The sequence below is a fragment of the Neofelis nebulosa genome, chromosome 15 (assembly GCF_028018385.1).
Source record: "Neofelis nebulosa isolate mNeoNeb1 chromosome 15, mNeoNeb1.pri, whole genome shotgun sequence".
In the NCBI taxonomy this organism is placed as follows: Eukaryota; Metazoa; Chordata; class Mammalia; order Carnivora; family Felidae; genus Neofelis; species Neofelis nebulosa.
The window spans coordinates 24,304,488-24,320,947 of record NC_080796.1 but is presented as its reverse complement, the minus strand read 5'-3'; the positions used below and the strand labels follow the sequence as shown (position 1 = coordinate 24,320,947).

The following is a 16,460-nucleotide window of genomic DNA, read 5'->3' as shown; positions in this document are numbered from 1 at the left end:
AAGATTCAGTTTTAGATCCCCGAATTTCATGTGCCAGTTGATATGCCTGACATTGACATGTGAGGTGTCATGCCTATTGTCCTTTTGACTTCAACTTTTACAATAGCTTTTTTCCTGTTTTCCAAAGGAAAAGCATATCTCACATCCTCATGAATTGTAATATGGTACATTGTTCCAGGCTATAAAAACTTCAGGATTATCAAAGGGATGATTCAAAATGTCATTATTGGAGTAACTTTCTGTCATTTTTTCTCTTATAGAGATTTCTATTAAGAGTGAAACATGGCATTAAAGAAAGTATATTTTATACTGTGTTATAGTGCTTTTACTTTAGATGTTGGTTGAGTGCAGCAACGGAAGTAGAAAAGTATGCATTGTTCCTTATTCTTAAGTATCACTGGGGGAAGCAAAGCTGAGAGCTTGTTAGCACCAGGTATTGAATGTGGACCTTCTTATTCCTTTGGGCAGTAAACTTTGCACCCTGTTTATCCATTTATCTGTCATAGCATCAGAATTCAGAAAAACAGTGTGGTATTACAGGGATGCATATTAACACTTCAATTTGAATTCAAAAAGATAACCTGGCAGAATAAGTCTAGTTGTTTTTAATATGTAAGCTGATAAATCTACACTGTCAGGTTTTGACAAAAATACATTTAAATCATAAAATAACACAAAAGCACAAAGCGAAATAGTGCACCCAAAACACTTTGTAGGCTAAACTGTATTAAAATTGCAGTATTTGGAGTTTTTGCAACCTTTCTGAGACTATGGTAATAATAGGTGTAATTTTTTTTTAGTTTTGAGAGCGGATGAGCGTGCACACACACACATGCGTGCGAGAGTGGGGAAGGGGCAGAGAGAGACGGGGAGAGAGAGAGAATCCCAAGCAGGCTCTGCACTGGCATCCAGGAGCTCTGTGTGGGGCTCAAACTCATGAACTGTGAGATCATGACCTGAGCGGAAATCAAGAGTCAGACGCTTAACTGACTGAGCCACCCAGGCACCACAATAACAGGTATAATTAATACTGATCCACACTCCCAATATCTGCAGTGTGAAAATCCAGAAAGCTTTGAATACCAGAAATTCATTGCTCATTTGATGACCTCATATCTAGAGCAGATACACACACACACACACACACACACACACACACACACACCTTAGTATAATTTTTCGTAAGTTTTCCAGCAGTAATAGTAATATATTTGATTACAGGATGCTGACATAAACCTTAATGGGAGTGGTACATAATATGAAGCATATTTCCTGTCAAAATCAGAAAAATTCAGTATTGTAAAACTTATCTGCTCCAACTACTTGGGATAAAGGATTAGGGTCCTGTATATTTGATTTGATACCAGTAAAAGCATTTAAGTGTTTTGCAGAAATTGTGATTTTCAGTTACTCTTAATTACTAAGTAACAAGGTTATAAATTTTGCATTCAGTAAAATTGAAAGATGGTCTAATCAAAATAATAAATCATTAAAAGGTTTTTTTTGACGATAGATTACTATGAGATTTTTGGCATAAATTTGGGATTTAAAAAAATTGAGAAAAATTTCCATTTCTATGACATATCTATAGAAATAAATTAACCTGAGGAATAGAATTAATGCTGGACAATAAGAATAGAATTCTAAGAGTGTATAATATTTATTTACAGTTACCAGAACAAAATGGGGACAGAGGGCACAGGGACAGGGGATGCCACAACCCCGTTTTGAAAATATACATTTCCAATAAAATGTTACTTTTGTTTAATAATACAATTGTTAAAGTGTGTTGTATTATTTATCAATTGTGTGCAACTAATAATTTTAATGATAATTCATATGGAAAGAATTTCTTACAGTTAGAGCATTTTGGTCACAGGAAATGAGGTTAATGTTCATTTTTTTTCCAGAGAAGAGAGAATAAGTAAGATAGTATAAAAAGCATGAAATGAGTTGGATAAATTTTACTTTGCAAGGAGAATGTCTATGTAAATTCAAGGAAAAGAGTATGTAAAGTTTTCCATTATTAAAGAATAGCTTATTCATGTATTTTTTAAAGGATGATGTTGAACATCAAATCACTGTGGTATTTAGATTTCATTAGGTACACTAAATTTATATTTTAAAATGTCACCACATAAATATATTATAAATGACAACTCTTGCAAATATTTAAATATGTGATGAGAACTTTTAGACACTGACTTAAAATTTATGAGGCTGTAGTTTTACAGTATTCTTTTAAGCAAAAAAGTAGAAGTCTGTGAGTCTACCTGGTTAATTGGGGAGATGATGGGAGTGGATAGTTCTAGATGGTAGAGAGTCAATGAATGGCTGTTACTGGTCAAAAATTAGGTGCTAGGTAAGTGCTTTATTTGACAGATTAATTTAAAAAAAATTTTTTTTAACGTTTATTTTTGAGACAGAGAGAGACAGAGCATGAACGGGGAAGGGTCAGAGAGAGAGGGAGACACAGAATCTGAAACAGGCTCCAGGCTCTGAGCGGTCAGCACGGAGCCCGACACGGGGCTCGAACTCACGGACTGTGAGATCATGACCTGAGCCGAAGTCGGACGCCCAACCGACTGAGCCACCCAGGCGCCCCATTGACAGATTAAATTTTAAATGAGTTATTGTACAATGTTCAATGAAAAAACAAAATATTTTTTATTGGAAGGAAATATGTTTTCATGACCTAAAGAAAGGAGTTTTGGTGAGATCTGGGATTTTTTTCTTACGTTCATACAGGAATCTGGAAACCTGGACTCGTCTACTATAATAGAACCATCTGTGGATAGAAAAAGTTGAGCATCTCAGAAACTTCTTTTTTTACGTGTTCACGCTTGCTCATGCTCTCTCTTTCTCTAGCGCTCTCTTTTACTCTCTCAACTTTTTCCTTCCTTTTTTTTCTCTCTTCTCTTCCTCCTCTCTCTTCTCCCTTCTCTTTCTCTCTCTCATATTCTCTTTGCCTTCACTCTTCCTTACCTCCCTCCTTCCCCTCTTCTGTCAGGTCCCTCTTTCTCTGTCTCCTCCTCTTCTTCTTCTTCCTTTCCTTTCTTTTCTTTTTTTCTCTAGTCCTGCCTGCCATTCTGCACTTACCAGTCACTCTCAAACCCGTGTTTATGTCTCTTCCTCTCACTTCACACATATATTTTGTGATTTATTTTCATCACCACCAGCTCACTGTAGTTCTTGCTAACTCTCCCTGTCAGTTCTTAACCATGCCAGGAAACCTAGGTAAAGGCCTTTTTCAGATTACTAATCCAATAAAAATATCTGAGATTTTGCTGAGAAAATACTGTTTTCACCTTCCATAAACTTAGAAATTATTCTTATATTTATACCTTGTGTTTATTCTTTTCCTTAGTCATTTTATCAGACTTTATATCTAACTGGCTATATAGTGATACTGATGTCAGTATGACAACCAACTGACTGTGAGGCCAAGTTTGCCAGTATATATATTAAAATTTTCTAGCCAGGATACTTTAAAAGTGCTGCTGCAGTGTGAACAAGGAAAGATTGAGCTGTTCCTATCATAGATTGGTGTGAGTGAAAAGAAACACTGCACCAGGCAGGACCAGTGTAGTTTTTTTGTAAGTATGTAAGAATTTAGAATGTGTGTTTCATAAATATGATAAAATGCTGTCGATAGGCGCTTTGGGAGTTCTGCTTTGTACCTAGAAAACCACCAGAGAATGTTACTCTCATCTTGAAAATAGAAAAAGCTGTATGAGCTACAAAATTATAACTTTTCTTGACCCCTGTCAGAGAGCTGAGGTCACAAGGCATGGGAACTGAATTCCAAGGAATGACAAGCCCCTCCAAGGAAGGATGGGACACATGAACTATTCACCAATTGCAGACCACAAGAGGAAGAAGTAGCCACCATAGAAGCTGGTAAGAAGAAATGAGCTAAAATTTTAATGCATTCTTAAAGGCCACGTGTGGGTTGGCGTATCTGTGTAGAATAACTGGAAGCCCGAAACAAAAGGGGAGTGCCCACTTACTCATATGCTCTTCTCCATGTCACTCCACTGGCTTCCAACAAGAAAGAATGGGTGAGGGCAATAGCCTACATCAGGCATGCAGGAGTTCACAAAGTGATCAGTCCCTACCGAAAGACCAGCACAAGACATCACCCATTTCTCCGAATCCTCTTCTCATATGGAGCAGAAACTTTAAGCTACTGGAAGTGAACAAGGAAAACTTCTTGGGCCCAGGATCCTGCATCAGTGCAAAGCAGAGATCTACTACCACTGATGAAGTGGCATGAAACTCTCTCTTGCCTAAAACATGCACAAGATATATGTAGAATTTGGCTGCCATGATGGCGGGGGCTTGGAATGCTAAGAAGACCCCACATTGGAAGCTCAGGCATATGAACTCTTCCTAAGACTCATGATGGACCAGAAGAACTGAGATCCCCTGCTCCAAACGGAATCCTACTACAAAAAGCAAACAAAAAATAAAAACAACCAAATAAAACAAAAGGAACAAATTAAGACCCTTCTGCCACTGAGGGAGGGAGAAGAGCATGGAGAAAGATTCTCTCTTAGGCTGACCTGCAGGAACTGATAAAAAGGTAAGAGTAGAACAGGAATACAGAGAAAAATTTCTTTCGACCAGGATCCACACTAAGCACGAGGTGATGATAGCTCATGACTGGAAAGATTTGAAGCCTGTGGTACACTTAATGGCCAGCTTAACAACTGAAACTGAAATGCTATTTAACCACTGACTAGATTGATTGATCCCCTTACATGAATGGCCTTACGGAAAAAGAAGTATATTTATTTCCAAGCAGAAATACCATTTATTTCAGTATCTACTGTTCTGTATGTGATCTCTTATGTTTAATAAAAAAAGTATGTGACATACAGACAAGTAAGAGTAAGCATTCTATTACCAAAACTCAGAAGAAATCCATGGATTTATGGATGACCCAGATGTTAGGATATGAGACAGAAATTTTTAAATAACTGATTATTATGTTAAAGGATCTAGCAGGAAAGGTAGACAATATACTTGAAAAGATGAAGAGTTTTCAGTTGAGAGATGGAAAGTATTTTACAAAAGTGAAATGGAAATACTAAAATCTAAACCTTGATATTAACAATGAGGACTTCTTAGATGTGCTCATTAGCAGATTGGATATAATCTAAGAAAAATCTAAATAAACTTGAAGGTAGGTCAATAAAAATTACCCAAAAAGAGTGGGAGGGAAAAACAACACAGTATCCAAGATTTGTTGGATACTAAAACACACTTGTATTTGGCATTGTGGAAGTAGGAGAGAAAAGGAAAAAAAAATTGAAGAGATAAAGACCAAAAGTTTTCCAAAACTGATGAAAGGTAACAAATCACAGATACCAGAAACTCACAGAACCTCAAAGAGGATAAAGTAAAAAATGGACCCAAAATGCCTAGTTAAGTCATAGTCAAAATACTGAAAACAAAGTGAATTCTTGAAGGTAGTCAGAATGAAAGAAATATAGAAAGTGGAATATAAAAGTTATAGCAGACTTCTCATCATGAACTATACAGGCCAAAAACCAGTGGAGCCGCTGACACATTGAAAGTGCTGGAAGAGGGTCACCTGGGTAGCTCAGCAGTTGGGCGTCCGATTCTTGATTTTGGCTCAGGTCAGGATCTCACAGTGGTGAGATCGAGCCCTGGGTTGGGGTTACATGCTGGGTGTGGGGCCCACTTAAGATTCTCTCTCTCTCCCTCTCTCTCTGTGCCTCCCCCACTTGCACATATATTCACTCTCTCTCTTAAATAAAAATAAAGTGCTAAAAGAAATTTAACCCAAAGTTCTATATCCAGCCAAAAAATCTTTCACAAGTGAAGACAAAGATTTTTTTCCAAACAACCAAAAGCTGGTTTAGGTAACTCAGCACCTGATGGATAGAAGATGTTAACCCTACTTGTATAGGCAGATGGATGGACAGATATTTAGGTGGATGATGGAGGAATGGATACAAAAAGATGGATCTGCACCAGATCTAAATTTCAAAAAATAAAAACGAAACCAGCCACTTGATATAACTCTGGAATACTGGATTCTGAATAAAAGCTTGTTGGAAGACACATGGAATGAGAGCGCCAGCCTTGGGAAGCTTTGGTCGTATGAAACATCCGTGAGATTGCAGTTAAGTGATACTTAGTTACATCCTGGATCCTTAGTAGACTGGTGTGATACTGACCAGCATAAGCACATGTACTCAGTGGACTTTGCACTCTGCAGTTCTACTTATAGATCTACTTCTACAACGTGAAATATATATCTAAAGGTTTCTCAGTACCTAGAAGGAAAGTACGTACTGATTATTTAGAGGAGCTTGACCTTGTAACCGTTCTTAAAAAAAAAATTTTCCCCTCTGTCACACTTACCAGAGTGCCTGGAATTCTTTTCATTAGAGTTATAGCATTCATTTATTAACTTCAGAAACACATTTAAAAAATTTACTTGTTACTGTGCATGCAAAAATAAAAAATAATCCTACTTTTCCTGATGTCACAGCTCATTAGATAAGATAGACAAGCAAAGAAATTACAATATATTGTGAAAAATAGCATTAGAACAATAGCTTTTAAAATCTGAGAAACTGAAAAATTTTATCTGGTTTCTATCTCAAACCTACCAAATTATAATCTTCAGAGAGGAGACCAAGCGTTGGTGTTTTGAGATTATTCCTCAGCAGTTTTACGTCTACTCCTTCTCCTTTCCCTTCCCCTGGGACTGTAGTAACTATACTAAAGACATTTACAGTAGTGCCTGGGTGACTCAGTTGGTTAAGCATCTAACTCTTGATTACAGCTCATGTCATGATCTCATGGTTTGTGGGATAGAGCTGTGCGTTGGGCTCTGTGCTGACAGCATGGAACCTGCTTGGGATTCCCTCCTTTGCTCCCCCCCCCCTTTCTCTCTTTCTCCCCCCCCCTCTGCCCCTCCCCCTTCACATGCATGTGTGTGGGTGCACGCGCGCATGCACACGCACGCATGCGTGCTTTCCCTCTCAAATAAAAAATAAAAAGATATTGACAAATTTCTGAATTGGTGAAACAAGAATTTGGAAATGTAGATGTAGGCCTTTTATATGTCCCAGTAAGAAAGCTTTGTTGTCTAGTGAACATAACAGCATTAAAATATTAAGTCTCTGTTTTAACAGCATTTAGAAAACACAAGGCTCAGATCTGTCCAGTAAAAGAAAAATAAATCTTTCTTGTGAACTGTTATTGAGATAATAGGATATATTTTGATAATCTGCATTATCTTTTACACTTAAATTCTCCATTTTAGACTCCATGTACGAGTATGATTGAAAAACTAATTTATTATATTACTACTATACAAAGACTTAATAATTCTGGCACATTGTTTAAAATACAGATCTCTATGCACCCTGGGTCAGATGAAAGTGCTCCTGGAAATGGAGGGACAGTTGTGAAACACACCAGTAAATTAGTTACTTGACCTGAGTTGAGGGTTAATCAGTTTTTTATTTTGAAATCTTGCCTCAAATGGCTACGTCAAAGAAAGTAATAAGATAACTCAGAAGGGAGTTCTGATTCTAACGATATGATAGACAAAATAAACTGAAAATCCTCTGTCAACAAACATTTTAGATAAAATATGTAAAATATTATTTTAGATGCAGAGCTTATAAAGTATTAAAATCACAAAGGGTTAGAAAGAGCAGAGGATTAAAACCAGAGAACTGAGCATGTGAGCTGAAGTCACATTGCCTGGTTCATTAATGGTAGTGATAGAAAGTTGCTGGCCTCAGGGACCTAGATATCAAAGAGTTAGTGGGAAGGGAAAGGGTGGTGTGGACCTGCCTAGAATGTTGTAATTGCCTGTCTATTCGCCTATCTAAATGGAGAAATCTCCAGAAGCTTTGTCGTAGCCTGGCCTCTGAGTGATGGACAGGAGTTGTTTTAATAATGCCTTTCTAGTAATGAAAAAAAATTAAGTGTCTCTGATATTCATTAGTCATTATTAGCATTATTTGCTTTTTGACTTTGTAAAGCAAAAGTGTGTGAAAAGAGATTGAAGTAAAGCTCATCAGTGAAGACTGAACAAATTAATTCTCACAAAATCAATGTTCAGATACTTTTGCAGCTGCTTAGTTTGGCTGTGTAAACTTAGCAAACGGGGCCAAGTTGAGCAAATAATTTTGTACTGCATTTTGAGTTACGGATTTCAGCGCTTTGTTTCTAGTGTGGACATGCCAGATATTATATTTCTAAAATTGAGACTTCAAGATTTGGATGACATTGCCTCTAGATTTAGATTTTTGATGTTTGAACGACTTTATAAAATTCTGACTTTTAAAAATATTGCCAATGGGGCGCCTGGGTGGCTCAGTCGGTTAAGCGTCCGACTTTGGCTCAGGTCATGATCTCGTGGTTCATGGGTTCAAGCCCCGTGTCGGGCTCTGTGCTGACAGCTCAGAGCCTGGAACCTGTTTCAGATTCTGTGTCTCCCTCCCTCTCTCTCTGTCTCTCTGACCCTCCCCCGTTCATGCTCTGTCTCTCTCTGTCTCAAAAGTAAATAAACATTAAAAAAAATATATTGCCAAGAGGAAAATAGGTCTTTAAATTTCCCTAGTAACTCACATTTTATTATATAGAAACTAAGCAGACAAACTGTGAGATCAGGAATTTTTGCCTACAGTTTGTGCTTATTTAATATCTTAGAAGCTCTGAATATTTTAGGTTGTGTGGTTTATGTTTACCTCTAATCTTTATTGCAGTAAGATAATAAAACTATATTCCACAACTAATATGTATATATTTTCAGATAAATTCAAATAAATACAAATGTTAAACCTTTTTTCTATTATTTTTGATATTTTGAGTTGGATTTGGGGGGAGGGGTAGAAGTTTTTGTTTACCCGTGAGCTTTGGAATTCATTAATATACTGCTTCCCTGGCGGGGGGGGGGGGGGGAAGAACAGTATGGAAAACTAAAAATATTTTTTTTCATATTCATCAATACAGTAATTTCATTTCAAATTACTTCTTTCTTTTTAATTTTTTTTTTTTTCATTTTTAAGTTTGTTTATTTTGAGAGGTGGGAGGGCATAGAGAGAGGGAGAGAGAGAGAATCCGAGGCAGGCTCCACACTGTTGTCCCGGAGCCTGATGCCAGACTTGAACCCAGGAACCGTGAGATCATGACCTGAGCTGAAACCAAGAGACTGAGCCACCTAGGCGCCCCTTGAATTATATTTCTTGAGTTTCTTCAGGAGTCGAGTGGTGGAAAGGAAGGCCAGGCAGATAGGGAGAAAAGAGGCTTAGTATAAAAAGGGTTCCTGTTCCTACTTGGGCTGTAATCAGAGCAGCTCTACTTTAATCTATTTTGTATCTTGGGGTTTCAAATAAGTTAGGCAAAGGAGGACTTCCATATAAATGTTTCTGCTACTTTTTTTTTATAACTGAGATTTTTTTAAACCAATGTTTAGGGAAAATATATATAACTGAGACTTCTTAAAAAATACTATTTTTTTTTTTAGAGCAGTTTAAGGTTCACAGCAAATTGAGAGGAAGATGCAGACATTTCCCCATATATCTCCTACTCCCACGCATGCATACCTTCCCTCATTCTCAACATCCCTTTCCAGAGAGGTACAGTTGTAACATTATTGAACCCACAATGACACATCATAATCACCCAAAGTCCATTGATTAGCTTAAGCTTCCTTCTTTGTGTTGTCCATTCTATGGATTTGGACAAATGTATAATGACATGAATTCATCATTATAGCATCATACGGAGTATTTTTGCTACTCCAAAGATACTCTGTGAACTTGATCAAGCTCTGGGAAATAAATCTTACAAAATTGTGAAGGACGTCTATGAGTGGGTCTCCCTGGAGTTTTTAACTCTCAGACTTGTTCACACTGAGCCTCTAGCAGTTCATCAGTTACAGATCAGATTTTTATCCAGACACTGTTTTCTATGACGGTTTCCCCTCACGAGTCAGGGCTTATTCATTTATTCATTAATTCATTCATTGACCTGTCTCTTCAATCTTGAGTACAGCTGTCGCCTGTCTTAGGAATCCGGAAAGAGTTGTTGGTGTTTTAATCTGTTCACCTTTTATTTGGTATTAAGATAAAGTGACTTCCAAGTGTTTCACATATGGAATTGGAAGTTGTTTTTGTTTGTTTTTAACTACTATTTGATGATTGTGGCTTAATCTAATATACAGATAAGTAATTACTATTTTTATGACAATATTGCTCACAATTACTTGTATATCTTTTGCAGATTGGTAAGAATTAGAGGGGTATTTCATAAAGGCTAACTAATACTGGGCTAAATTTTCTATGTCTGAGGTTTTATTTAGGCTGGAACCCGAGCCGATTGTATTTGGTAAAGAATAAGCAATGACAGTTGCTGATTGATTCTTTCCCAAATGATGAACAAGATCTAACAACCAATCCAGAGTGGGTGTTAAAAAGAAATGCTTCCAGGGGCGCCTGGGTGGCTCAGTCGATTAAGTGTCCCACTTTGGCACAGGTCATGATATCACAGTTCATGAGTTCAGGCCCCACGTCAGGCTCTGTGCTGACAGCTTGGAGCCTGGAGCCTACTTTGGATTCTGTGTCTCCCTCTCTGCCCCTTCCCAGCTCATGCTCACACTCTGTCTCTGTCAAAAATAAACTTAAAAAGAAAAAAAAAAGAAGAAATGCTTCCACAGTATTTCGTATGCATTTGTATTATGTAACTTATACTTGTTTGATCCTTCTCTTTCCAAAGACTAGCTTTCTTTCAGATCTCTAACATCGTATTTTAGGATATCCGTGAAGGCTTAAAAGCAGTAACAGACCATGTAATTATTGTTTTTAAAATCAGTAATGTTATCTATATGAGGTAAATATCAGTAACTAGTGGACCTATGTATTTATTTTCATTTTCTTTTACTTTTTTTAAAAAAATTAAGTAAACTCTGCCCCCTCCATGGGGCTCAAACTCACAACCCTGAGATCAGTAGTCATGTACTCTACTGACTGAGCCAGCCCAGTACCCCTGGACCTGCGTATTTTAAAATACTCAGAAGTTATTTGCCCTGCCCAAGGAAAACTTTATTTCTTCAGCTTACTTTCTGACCCCAGCCCCATCATGGTGACATCCAAAAGCTAGGACACTGAAAAGTTTTATAAGCTCACAAGTATCTGGGAAACCTGAAAATAGAATTCAAGATTTCTAAAATTGAGTTTGATTTCCCACTGGCCATTTTGTTTATGGACTGAACCCGTTTCCTTTGTATGCTTCCTTTTTGGAACACGGTCTAGCATGGCTGTGTCATAAACTACACTTAAAAACTTTAACTTCTCAGTTACAGTTGTTTTATTGTTACTTTAGTAAAGGTAATGAACTCTTCATTAAATATTAAGTTCAATAAGATATTTTTACAGTATTCCAAAGAGATTATTTTCACCCTATAATTTTAGCATATTAATAATGATTACCTTGTTAATAGTGAAACACTTTATTTGTGGTATCCCTACAGGAAAATTACTAATTTTACTGGAAATTATTCTCTGTTGGTATTCCTCTTAATGGTTGTGTATGTAGCATAATTTGGTTCAAATAAAAGAAACAAATTTTCTTTACATTGACAAGGCCATGGGGGCATTTAACTGAGAAATCAAATTTTGCCACACCATTGGTACAAACATTATATGCCATGTGATGCAGTAGGAAGGAACATAATCTTTATAGTATTCTTGTCAAAAATATTTAACATGAACATAATGGTGAGAAAATATTCAGAATGTGGAACTGTCTGCAAAACAACTACCTGAGATGCTCAAAAATAACAGTGTTAGGAAGTTGTTATACAGAAAACAACAAAGAGGCATAGAAATTGAATATAGTGAGTGACCCCTGAACAAAATTAAATACATAAGTAGCTACTCGGGATTTTGTTTCTTTAAAACAGCTGGGATATTTGAATATAGAATGTATTAAATTGTATTCTTATCAGTCTTTCTTGAATATGACATAATGGTATTGTCGAAATCCTTCTTGTTTGCAGAAGGTAGGTGCTGATGTTTTTATAGGTAAAATATCCTGATGTTTGAAACTTATTTAACAAATGGTTCATGGGGAAGAAAAAGAGTCTGTTTGTTTATTTGTAGAGGAAAGGATAAAGCAAATAAGGTAACAATATTGACATTTGGTGAGTCTAGATTGAAAAGTACAAAGTTCAGTTTATCGCTCTTCCATCTTTTCTGCAGGTTTGAAAATTTTGAAAATAAGTTTGGGGGAAATAAAAGACATAGAAATGTGATCATATACTAAACCCTGAAATTATTAAGAATATTTTTAAAACTTACGGTGACACTTCAGAAAGGATTTCGCTTTGTAAAAGAAAATTACTGAGGACTTCTCCCCTCTGATATAAATTATTTTTATCATAATGTTACTAAAGTATATGTACAAGTATAAAACTATGGATCACTTTCTTATGTTCCTAGCTCTTAAGCAACTTATAGTCAAATCAAATACTAGTTAAGTACAGTAAAAATATAAAACTGAAAAAAGACAATAGCAGCATGATGACATAATAACAATAATTGATGGAGTAGTATATGGTGTGTGTTTTTTTTTTTTTTGCAGTAGTATATGTTTTGCTGAAAATAAATCACCACTGCACATAGCTGGTTCTGAGTATTGTAGCACAGTTTCTTTTGAGATTGCCAAGTCTGTAGGAACATTGCCCGTTTTATACTTAGTTTCTACACTACTTTTCTTACCCAGCTACTGTACAGTCTTTTTGTAGTACACAGTGAGTTAATTTAACCTTTACTTATATCCCTACATTTTTAATATATTGCCTACTCCTTTTGTTTTTTAGTAACCTGAAAATAAGATAGTATTTTTATACTGTACTGTACTATTTTTATAATATCAGATTATTTTCAATTGATAAGGTAACCAGAAGTCAAAGCCTTATTTTATAGAAATGTTTTTCCATTTTGAATTATTAGTGCAAAAGAGAAGTTTAATCTTTGTAACTGATACATTTAACCTGAGCACAGCACTTGAAACAGGACTCTTTGCCCCATTTTTACTTTAGCACTTGCCAGATTGCAGCTATACATTTATACCTCCACAGTATAAGCTGATTGCTGTCATTTGAGGTGATTACTTAATGCAATTACAATAGTAAACAGAAAACAAAATGTAGGAATACGCTTCCATATAAGCAACAGAAATACAGGCAAATGTACAAAAAATGAGCTAACTCTGTGGTATATAATCCTTGAAACCAAGCAGCCTTGTAGCCAGTATTGGGAAAAAATTGGTTCAGGAGCTTCTCAGAAAGCCCCAGTATCTGACCTGACTTAGAACTCACTGGAGAGAGCCACATTCACGGGATGTTTTTCTGTTTGACCTGACTCAGAGGCTCCGTGGGAATAGACTTATACCCAAGGTCTTGTTGAAAACACTCAGATGTAGTATCACAGTTGTCTAAGCTGTGATACCAAATGGGGCAAACAGTTGAGTCAGAAATTTAAAAGGAAGATGTGGGCAACAAAACAGCCACAGGGGCTTTTGAAAAAGCTCTAATGTGTTCCTGGGATGTAGAATGGTTGTCAGGGCAGTGTAATTATCCAGGAAAAATTGGAGAGGGCTCCAGTTGCTTACCTGTGAAGACCAACAGATTTGTAAGTTGCCTGAGCTTTGAAAGGATGCCCTAATACACAGGTGCCCTTGGCAAAGGGTAGTAGATGTACTAGCTCAAAACATTTAAGAAAATTTTGTGACTACTCAGTGATACTGACCTAAGAACAACTTTCACTCAGCTAGGTTAAAAAAAAAAAATTTTTTTTTTGAAAAAGGAAACCAAGTTTGGGGTGCTTGGGTGGCTCAGTTGATTAAACGTCCGACTTTGGCTCAGGTCATGATCTCACAGCTTGTGAGTTCCAGCCCTGTGTCGGGCTCTGTGCTGACAGCTCAGAGCCTGGAGCCTACTTTAGATTCTATGTCTCCCTCTCTCTCTGCTCCTCCCCCACTCATGCTCTCTCGTTCTCTCTCTCTCTCTCTCTCTCTCTCTCTCTCTCTCAAAAATAAATAAACATTAAAACAAACAAACAAAAGGAACCAAGTGAGACTTAAGTGGTTCCATACAGCATGGATTTACAGACTAGAGTCACTTCTGCAAAAGTCTCTAGACCAATACGTGGCAACAACACCAACAACAAAAGTCCCAGGAGAGGGAGATAGGAGCTGATTCCAGAGTTATATTTTATTATTTAAAATGTCTACTTTTTACCAAAAAAACCCAAAAAACTATGGCATATACAAAACAGGAAAAGTTAGTAGAAACTATCACAGATGTTGGGCTTTCACTTAGAGACTTGCAAGCAGCTGTTAATAAAAGTATTCAATGAATTAAACCACAATTAAGGAATGAAAGAGAAATTTAAAAAATATATCTCACCAAATAGAGAGTATTAAGAAAAATAGAAAAAAAAAACAAATAGAAATACTGTAGTTGAAAAGTATAATAACAGAAATGAAAAATTCACTAGAGGGACTCCTAAGCAAATTTGATCTGGCAGAAGAATCAGTGAACTTGGAGTTAGGTCAGTAGTGATTATCCAGTCTAAGAATGGAGAAAAATGAATAGAGGATTGGAAGCCTGCGAGACACCGTTAAGCATGCCAACATAAACAGACTCTCAGAAAATAAGGGAATAGAGAAAGGGATGGAAAAATATTTAAGGAAAAAAGTGGCCAAAATCTTCCTAAACTGTATGAAAAACATCAGTTTACACACCCACGAGGCTCAGTGAGCTCAATGTAGGATAAACTCAATGACATGCATACCTAAACACCTCAAGTTCAAACTATTGAAAGCCAAAGGTAGGGAGAGAATCTTGGAAAACAGCGACAGAAAAGCAATTCACATAAAAGAGATCCTCAGTAAGATTAGCAGTTTCTCATCAGAAACCATGAAAGCTAGAAGGCAGTGTAATATATTCTAAATGCTGAAAGCAAGATTGTCAAAAGAATTTAATATCCAGCAAACAAATCCATGAAAAAAATAAAGAATTTAAGACATTCAGAGATAAACATAAACTGAGCAAGTTCTTTTCTAGCATGCCTACCGTTCAGGACACACCACAGACAGGCCTTCAGGCTGAAAGGAAAGGATATGAGGTAGAAATGAAAATCCATATAGAGTAATAAAAAACACTAGGTGAAGATAGTTTAAAATGTATTTTTGGTAACAATTCTGACTGATTTAAAAGACAACTGAGTAAAACAGGGGTTCTAAAATTGTGTTCGTGGGCTTGTACCCTAAAATGATGTAGTATGTATGTCCATATAGCTCAGAGGATGGGGTGGAAAAGTGAGGGGAAGAGCTATATTTGAGCAAAATTTCCCCATAATATTAAAATTAATTAGTGATGATCTGAATTAAATTTTCTTAAATTCACATGCTAATTATAATCTATAATACCCAGAAAACCACAATGAAAATAGCTTCTAATAAATATAATAAAAAAACAGCAACAGAGGAACACAAGTGTTATCCTGGAGAACAGCTCTTTAATACAAAAAAGGCCAGGAGTGAAATGTAGAAACAAAAAAGATGTAGGAGAAACAAAAAGTACAATTGCAGGTATGAATCTTATAATATAAATAATTATGTTAAATGTAAGTGGATTAAACACTCCATGCTACAGAGATTGGCAGAATGGATGAAAAAAAAATACGGGAACCAACTGTGTGCCGTCTATAAGATACACTTTAGATTCAAAGACAGACACATTGAAAGTAAAAAGATAAAAAAAGATGTAGCATGCAAATGGTAACCAAGAAGAAGCTGAGATGGCTGTATTTAAATCAGACAAAACAGACTGTAAGTAAAAATTGGTGCTGGAAACAAAGAAAGCCATTGTATAATAAAAGGATTAATTCAGCAAGATACAACAATTATAAATACAGATATTCACAAACTATTTTGAAATGCATGAAACTGTAATTTGTAGAATTGGAGGGAGAAATAGACGATTCACCAAAAGTAGTTGGAGACTTAAAGACTCTACTGTCAATAATTGATGAAACAACTGGACAGAAAAGCAGCCGGTACGCGGAATACTTGCATGGCAGTAGCAGCGTGACCCAACAGTCCCACGTGTAACTCGTTCCACTCAACAACAGAATGAGTGTACATTCTTTTCGAGCAAACATGGACCGTTCTCCAGGATAGATCACATATTAGGTCATATAATAAATGTGAATAAATTGTAAATTTCATATAAATTCGAAATAGTCTAAATCATGTTCTCTGGCTAAAATGGAATTTAATTAGAAATCGACCTTAGTAGTTAATTTGGGAAATCCACAAATATTTGGAGATTTCTGAATAACCCTTCAGTCAAAGAAGAACTTGTGAGGGAAATTAGAAAGTATTTTGAAGTGAAT

The 16,460-nt window shown here is 36.3% G+C and overlaps 1 protein-coding gene across 9 annotated transcripts in view; it reads left to right on the top strand.

Moving 5' to 3' along the window:
• The window catches only part of COP1 (COP1 E3 ubiquitin ligase), a 259,333-nt gene that overhangs the window by 177,668 nt on the left and 65,205 nt on the right, over window positions 1-16,460 (top strand). Inside the window, exon 16 of one of the 9 annotated variants that reach the window (XM_058702420.1) lies at window positions 3,772-3,900. The exons of the other annotated variants lie outside the window; for them this stretch is intronic. Coding sequence (XP_058558403.1) covers window positions 3,772-3,779 — 8 coding nt within the window. The 3' untranslated portion in view covers window positions 3,780-3,900. Of the gene's footprint in view, window positions 1-3,771; window positions 3,901-16,460 lie in introns of those variants that run through there. 9 annotated transcript variants of the gene reach the window in all.